We start from the raw sequence: 8028 nt of genomic DNA on the forward strand, positions 1-8028 counted from the left end.
TTTTCTTACCTATTTTTTTTTTGTGTTCTTGGAACACTTTTCCCATCCTGGGGGCTACCCATCATATTCTAATGTTGTAGTCTTTTATTTAGTCTCTTTTATAGATTAGTTTGAAAAATTAAGTGGAGTAAGCCCTGTAAATGTATTTCTAAGTTGAAGTAAGATCTAGTGCTTGTAAAAGTAGGGCTTTTAGCCAATTGTGGCACACACCTGTAATCCTAGCCCTCAAGGAGGCAGAGGCAGGAGGATCACAAAATAGGCCTGGGTAACCAAGAGACTTGGCAATATGATACCCTGTCTCAAATTGAAAAAAAATTAAAAGGCTGAAGATGTAGCTCAGTGTGAAGGCCCTTGGGTTAATCCTTAGTACCATTAAAAAAATAAACAAAAGGCTTTCTTCCTGTACAAAATAGTTCAGCAATTAGTTCTTTTTTTTTTGGTCTTTTTGAGACAGGGTCTCACTTTGCAGTTCAGGCTGGCCTTAAGCTCACTTTGTAGCCCAGGCTGTTCTCGAACTCAGAACTATCCTTCTGCCTCAGCCTCCCAAGTGCTGGGATTATAGGTGTGTACCACCATGCCCGGCTCAGCAGTTAGTTCTAAAGAACACTCACACCTGTACTGCACAGATGTTTCCTGATGGAAGTAAATGGAAATGTGCAGACAGGTCAGTTAGGGTTAGGACAGGGACCGTGGCTGACCTTTTAATAATCTTTTAGATGATTGAGTCTGATCTTCTTTGGAAATTAAAGGTACTACTAGGGTAAAACACAACATTTTTCCACTTGGGAAAATTTTTTTTGCGAGGGGCGGGTACTGGGAATTGAACTCAGGACCTTGTGCTTGCCAGGCAGGCACCTGTGCTACCAAGCTATATCCCTGGCCTGGAAATCTTCATGATATGAAGTGCAAACATGAGGTTATACAATACAATGAAAACTTTTTAAAAAAAAAAAAAACCCTTGTAAAGTTACATCAGCATGTTAATAAACCTTTTTTTGAGTGTTTAAAATCTGGAACTGTGAGGCTATTTTGGATTGATGATCAATTGACTGATTGATTTGTGTTTTTTGAGACCAAGGTCTCACTGTATAGGCCATGTTGGCCTAAAATTCATGATCTTCCTGCCTCAGCCTCCTCAGTGCTAAGATTACAGATGTACACCACCGCATATGCCCTTGATAAACCCAGTATGACCGCAAAGCTCTTTTTTTTTGAGTCAGGGTTTCACTGTGTAGTCCAGGCTAGCCTTGAACTCACTACGTATCCCAGGCGGGCCTCAAATTTGCGGCGATCCTCCTGCCTCAGCCTCCCCAGCTGGGATTCTAGGCATATGCCACCATGCCCGGCCTCCAAAGCTCTTTAGGGTATTTGTGTGTGGCCAGGGTGTAGGTGCTACAGGCTTCCAAGCACCTTGGCGTTGTCACTCAGGCATCACCACCTTCTCTCGCTCTCTCCCAAATACCATTTCAGGTTGCCATTCACCTTTGTCACCAAGGAAGTAGCCGAGGCCACGTGTAACTGCCTGCTTGCCCAGGCAGAGCAAGCGGACAAGAAGGGGAAGTCAAAGGCTGCGGCCGAGCGGATGATACTGGAGGAGTTCGGGCGCTGTCTGATGAGCGTCATCAACTCTGCAGGAAAAGCAAAAAGTGACCCGTGCGCCATGAACTGCTGACCTGCACATGGAAGACGGGGGAGTGGAGCTGTACAGAAAACGCAGGGTGCAGGGACACTTGACTTTCTAGATGATAAGTTAACGATTATTGTATTTTAACTCAGTCCTTGTTTTAAGAGACCTGAAATTATAATACTGAAAGAGAAGAAATTTTAAACGAAATTCAGACATTTTAAATCTTAGTTAATTCTGCCTACACCCCTTCTAAATTGAGTTTTTCTTTTTAATTTTTATTGTATTATGTAGATTTTTAATTTGCTTGGGTTTCTTAAGAATCAGATGTTCTTTCTGATCCTATCAAGAAGGAGCATTTTATAAATTATGGAATTTATAACGTGTGGTGTTGTATGGCTTCGTTCAGTAGAGAAAGTCAAAGCAGCGCGAGGCCCGTGCAGTCACTCTGGAATATACGCAGGTAGAAGGTCTATAGAAATTCTGATGGAATGTATTTAGATGGCACTTGTGTTGCAAAAAGCACTCTTTTAAAGAAAAAACAGCTTTTTCCAGCTGGATTCTGGAGTAGGAAAGGAGGAAGTAATCCCCAGGCACAGTTTTTAAATGAAAATTGGTTTTCGCACATGCACACAGATGAAGGGACAGGAGGTGATTTTTAGAAGGTGTACAGTGTGTTTCTATAGCGAGTGGCGGGGAGCGCTCAAGGTGTCTCCGTGTTCTGTCCGGGGATGGCGTGTGCTGGAATTAGGCTGGCAGAGTGATTACTGGCTACCAGTAAAGTGAGAGGTGTGTGAATATAAGTAAAAATGATGTAGAGATATTATAGAACTTCATATAATCAAGTATCAAATTTAGCTGGGATGGAGAAATAAGGAATATTGAAGCTGTAAGAGATGAATTTAAGGAAGGATTTTTCTCTATACAGCTGTCTTTGTAGATTTATGAACTAAGAACTTTCAGACCAACATGTGACTTGTACTTGGTTTACTGACGTAGGTCTCAGTAACAAAGCTTTCAAAGTTGTAGTGGAATTTCTTTCTATAAGGGAAGTTTATGATGGCATTGTTTTTAGCCAGTGATTTCTTAAGCTGAGGGTGTGTGTGTTTTCATGTAATTGGTAAAATAGGCTAAATCATTTTCAGAAATTAGACTGTGAGTTTAAGGGCCTATGGTAGTAGGACTCTTGATTTTATGACAAAACAAACCATGTTGGAATTCAGACGTTTTGTTAGGTACCATAATCCTCAGTAATTATCAGTACATATGATCATTATATCTCCTACAAGGACTCTATAGTTGTATGTATTAAGTGTGTATATATGTTCACATGAACATGCAAGATATAGGCAATAGAAATTAAGTAATCCAAAAGAGGATTCCGTTATTCATTAAAGTATCCTCCTCCTTTTGAAATCTGGGTTTATAAAAGTATAGTGCAGTAACTTTAAATGTAGATAGTGCAGGCATTCCTAGCACCTCAATCTAGTAGGCCTCATTGAAATTTGTATAAATGTAAATTAGTGTAAGAGGATAAAAATATCTAATCAAGTTATTTTTCAAAAATTGCAATAAGTTTTTGGTCTAAACATAAACTTTGTTCATTTTGTATATATTCTGTGTTAATTCTAATTGCACCGTTGTGATGTGTATTTATATACAGTGTGCAGAAAATGTGAAATTTTGATTACAATTGTAGATTATGTATGATGGCATTTTGTTTTGCTTGTAAAACAAGAATGTTTTGCTTGTAAAAATTCGAAGGTGCAATCAAATGCTACTAGTTTCTGATTTTCAAGAGGCTATCTCAGTATGAAGCCCTTTTCTTCCTGTGCAGCGCTTACTAAACAACTTTTTGTATCTAGGCCTTTGCATCAAATTGCTGAACCAGATTAACAGCCACTGGCTCATTCAAACCATTTTAAAAGACTATTTGGGGAGTGTTGGGTATATAACTTTTTAGCTCTATTTACATCCCAAGATAGAATGATTAAATTTATATTTACTAGAGCTATTCAAAGAATACTCTTTTCTATATTGTAAAAAACAGGACAGGAAAGTAAATCATACAGAAAATAAACATTTATACTATTCTGTAAAAACATTTTGCATTTTTTTTTTCTTTAACTACTCAACATGCAAGAAACTTCTAAATTATCTGATTTTCAGGTAAGTTTGAGGTAACTCTGAAACCATCCAGCTGAAAAGAGAACTCTATCCAGTTATCATTAACACAAATTGTTTTTTTGTTTGTTTGGGCTCTTTGTTTTGTTTTTTTTCCTTCTTGAGACAGGGTCTTGCCACACAGTTAAGGCTGGCCTTGAACTCATGGCGATCCTCCTGCCTCAGCCTCCCGAACGCTAGGAACACAGGCATGCGCCACCACGCTCACCAACACGGATTGCTTTGAAATGAGAAAACCATCTTCCTTATCCACTTCTGAGAGTGGAAGCCTCACCTCCTCCTGATGCGCACCTTCCTCAGTTTCCAGGGGGGAGAGGAACTGGAGTCTTGGTGCATGGCCCACAATCCAAACAGCAGTGGAAGGGTGGGCGGGGCACACAGCGTGAGCTCCCCTCTTGGTATTTAATAATTGATACTTTCTCGGTCTTACGTAAAACGTGAATAAAAATGCCTTTAGAAAGGTTTGTATTTTTTTGTTCTGTAGCACTAGTAAGGAACTGAGTTTGTAAGTGAAGGACCTAGCCCTGCCTCTGGTCTCGCTGCTCCCCTTAACCGTCTTAGGTGGGAATTTGGGGGCAGCCGCTCCAGGCCAAGGGAAGCAGATCAGCTACCATCTTTACTACTGGGGTTATTTTCTCTATTTCTATTTCTATTTCTAAGGCTTTTTTTCCATGTACACTTTATCGTTATCGGTAGATCGAATGCCAACTGTACTTTTAATCTACTTCCCCTTCGCGATAGAGACTGACTCTGAGGCCTGTGACTGCCAGAAAGCACTTCTCACTGAGCCAGATGAATAGTGACGTTTTAAAAAATTAAATACTTCCTTCTCAATGGTAAATTTGGGGCAGCATTTAAGACATTCTTGGTTTCTACTCAAAAGCAGTAAGAAAAGTGTATGCACGGTACTACCTAAGTTCACAGGGACTTTTTATTAGCAAATGAAATCTGGCAGTATATTAAAAGAAAATGTCACACCCAAGAAAAGACTATCCCAGGAGTAAAAGGTTGATCCAGTATTCAAAGACATAAGTGCAACTCAATAATACACAAAAGAAAAACTAAAGGATCATCTCAAACAATGCGGAAAATGACAGTGAATATAGAAAAACTTCACACTGCATCCCTGAAAGGATGAGTAACATGGCACGTGAATTATCTCATGCAGTTCTCCCCAAAAGATGGGAAAAAAATCCAGTAGCCACTTACGACCAAAAACCAAATAACTACAGCAAACTAAGAATAAACCTGGTAACGGGTGAGACAGTATTTTCCAGCACTGGAACCAGACTCTGTCTCAGCACTGTACAGAGGTTGCTATACAGTAAGGCGGGCACCCAGATGGAAGTGAGTCAGTAAGGCCACGGCCATTTGTACATGACATGATCGCCTGTACAGCAGGAAAGCCAGCGATTTTTTTGTTTGAGACAGGGTCTCGCTATGTAGTTCAACCTGGCCTGGAACTCTGTGTAGCCCCGGCTGGCCTTGAGCTCTCAGTATCCTCCTGCCTCAGCCTTCTGAGTGCTGGGATTACAGGCATGCGCCACCATGCCTGGCACCGGAGAATTTAAAGAAAGCTACCCTAAGGCTAATAGGTTTAGCAGAGTCAGAATGCAAAAGTTGGTTGAACTTCTACTTAGCGGCAGTGAACATTTAGAAACTGAAGTGTTAAAATTACTTCTTACGCTGATTTTTTTTTCTTAACCAGGAATCCAACTCAGGACCTTGCACTTGCCAGGCAGACGCTGTGCCGCTGAGTTACATCCCCAGCTCCTTACAGTGGTCTTCATAAAGCATGAAAGTATCTCCCCTATAAGGTCTGAGTGCTGGGAAGTGTAAAGTGCTGTTAAAAGTCAAAGGCCTAAAAGAAAAATAAAGATACACCACACCCTGTTGGTGAAGGACTCGGTATGAAGATACCAGTTCAATCAGAATTCATGCACAGATTCAGCAGAACGCTGGTCAGAAATCCCTGTGGAATTCTGTAGAAACGTACCGCTGATTTCAGAATCTCTGGAGAGCCACAACCAGAGTAGCCACACTTTCGAAAACGAAGTTGGAGGGTGCCCACCGGATCTCAGCCTTACATAGTCTATAGCAGTGAGGACCGGAGTTCCAAGGAGCCGCGCCACGCCACGCCCCCTGCCCTGGGCTGCTCCTGCCCTCTCCTTAAGGGGCGTGGGCCTGGGGCCCTCTAGGAGCAAGCAGTGCGTGTGTGTGTGTGTGTGGGGGGTGTGTGTGTGCTGGCTATCTCCCAGCCCCAGGCCCAGCGGTATTCTGAGGCCTGCAGGTGCAGCTGCGCCCGGGAGAGCATATGTCACCCCTGCCCAGCTCGTCTGATCTCACCTGGCCCTTGGCCACCAGCACCTGCTGGGCCACATCGCCCAGCTTTCTCCCAGCTCAGACCTGTGCAACCGGTGCGTTGAGACCTGCCCTCTCCTTTCCACCTTGACTCAGCAGGCCAAATTTTAGGGTTGGTCAGTTCCTTTTGTTTTTGAGTCAGAGTTTCACTGTGTGGCCCAGGCTACCTTCAAACTCTTGGTGACCCTCCTGCCTCAGCCTCCCTTGGGACAGGGATTTCAGGTGTGGGCCACTGCTGCTCCAGTACCTCTCGAGGCTTCCCTGACTGCTGTCAGCTCTCAGAACTGTTTTACTGCTGACCCGGACACCGGACACCACCAGAGCCTGTGAACCCCCTCAGTTGCCCATAGTTGACCCAAGGGCTTTCAGGACGCAACCTGCCCAGCTGGCGCCAGTGTTCCTTTCTCATTTAGTTTCTGATTTTTCACGCTTTTGTTTGCAGGGCTGGTGCTGTCATCCCTTCCCAGTTGTGTGACGTTTCTTTATGAGGGCGTGGTGACCCAGGTGACCCACGATAGGATAGTCAGGCTCACAGAACAGGTGACCAAGAGACGGCCAACCCGCCGGGCATCCGGGTGCTGAGCCTCCTGATTTTCATGCTCGGCCCGGCCAGCAGCACCGGCAGTGTGGGGCAAGGTCTCCTTCCTAAAGTGGCATCCGGAGGCTTCAGGTGTCACAGCTGTGCGCAGGCTGGAACACAAGTGTCACAAAGTGTCTGCAGAGGAGGCAGCCCTCGGGGATCAGGGAAAGGCCTGGGGCGTCCTCAGGCGGAGGCTGCAGTTCTGTCCACGTCCTGGGGGTTGGCAAGGCCAGGAAGGGGCTCAGCCACCAGGGAGGAGCAGGTGTGGCGGGCACATCCCGAAGTGACGGGCGCTGCTGGGGCTGGAGGCCCCCGTGGCAGTGACGAATAAGGATGTCTGGGCTCTGAGAAGCCGCGGAACCAGTGGTCACTGCTTGCCTGTCCCCAGTGTCCTCTGGCTTCCCTGTCTTGGAGTTGGCTCAAGGTGAAGGACAGGGACCGAGGTAGAAAAAACGTGTCCTGACTGGTACAGGTGGCTGCAGACCACCCCAGCGTCCTGGCCTGAAGGAGCCTGGGCAGGCGGGGCCCAGGGATCCTCGATGCATCGGTAGGGAGATGCGATGCGGTTGAGGTTGGCTAAGCGGGGTACTGGCTTGGCCTTGGCCTGATTTGCCTACATTTCAGCGCCATCCAGGCCCTGAGATACTACATGCATGGCTAGAGCAGTCTCAGGCTGTGTGGTGAATATTCAGTAGTCCACGTGAGAGGAAGCAAGCTTCCCTGTCTCTCTGGGTTCATGCTTCTGCACCATTCGTCATCAGTTCTTTTGTATTGCTCATTTTCTTTCTTTGTAAATGCAATATGTTATTATAGGAAAATTAGCAATCAAAGCAAAGCAAAATGAAACATTAAAGGTACCCATATTCCTACCGATCAGCATGTCTATTGCTATGCTTATCAATATTTTTGTGTTTTTACGCCTCACACATGGTTCCTACGGGTCGGTCTTGGAGGACATGCCAAGCGTAGGTGAGACGAATGTATGTTCTATGGGGGTTGAGCTGTTCCATAGGTGCTGGTGAGGTCTGGGTGGTTTATGGTGTTGAGTTCATATCACATGTCCCCTGATGATCTCCTGCTTCTTTTTTTTTTTTTTAATTTTATTTTAAAGAGTAAAAGAAGGATAACATAATAATAGGGGGGCTTACCAAATTACAGACAAAGTGGTAGGAAATTATCAATGGTTATTGTTTTACATATTGTTATCTACAAGATAGTTTCTCAGGAAAACAAATAGACAAATAATAGTGAGCTACAGACAAAAGAGGCAGGAGATTAT

The 8028-nt window shown here is 44.2% G+C and overlaps 1 protein-coding gene and 1 long non-coding RNA gene across 4 annotated transcripts in view; one reads left to right on the forward strand and one right to left on the reverse strand.

Annotated features, from left to right (window-relative positions):
• Lin54 (lin-54 DREAM MuvB core complex component) overlaps positions 1-3726 on the forward strand; it is a gene marked incomplete in the record, with an annotated part of 60139 nt that extends 56413 nt beyond the window's left edge. For both annotated transcript variants that reach the window (XM_005401388.2, XM_005401389.2), the window contains 1 exon segment: positions 1471-3726. In XM_005401388.2, the coding sequence (XP_005401445.1) occupies positions 1471-1672 (202 nt within the window).
• LOC106146343 overlaps positions 1542-8028 on the reverse strand; it is a 10893-nt gene continuing 4406 nt past the window's right edge. The window contains exon 3 of one of the 2 annotated variants that reach the window (XR_001230740.1): positions 1542-1628. This is a non-coding gene — a long non-coding RNA (uncharacterized LOC106146343). The remainder of the gene's footprint in view (positions 1629-8028) is intronic. The other variant, XR_001230741.1, reaches the window with a different exon arrangement.

This window comes from Chinchilla lanigera, unplaced genomic scaffold (genome assembly GCF_000276665.1).
Source record: "Chinchilla lanigera isolate Chin_1 unplaced genomic scaffold, ChiLan1.0 scaffold00073, whole genome shotgun sequence".
NCBI lineage: Eukaryota > Metazoa > Chordata > Mammalia > Rodentia > Chinchillidae > Chinchilla > Chinchilla lanigera.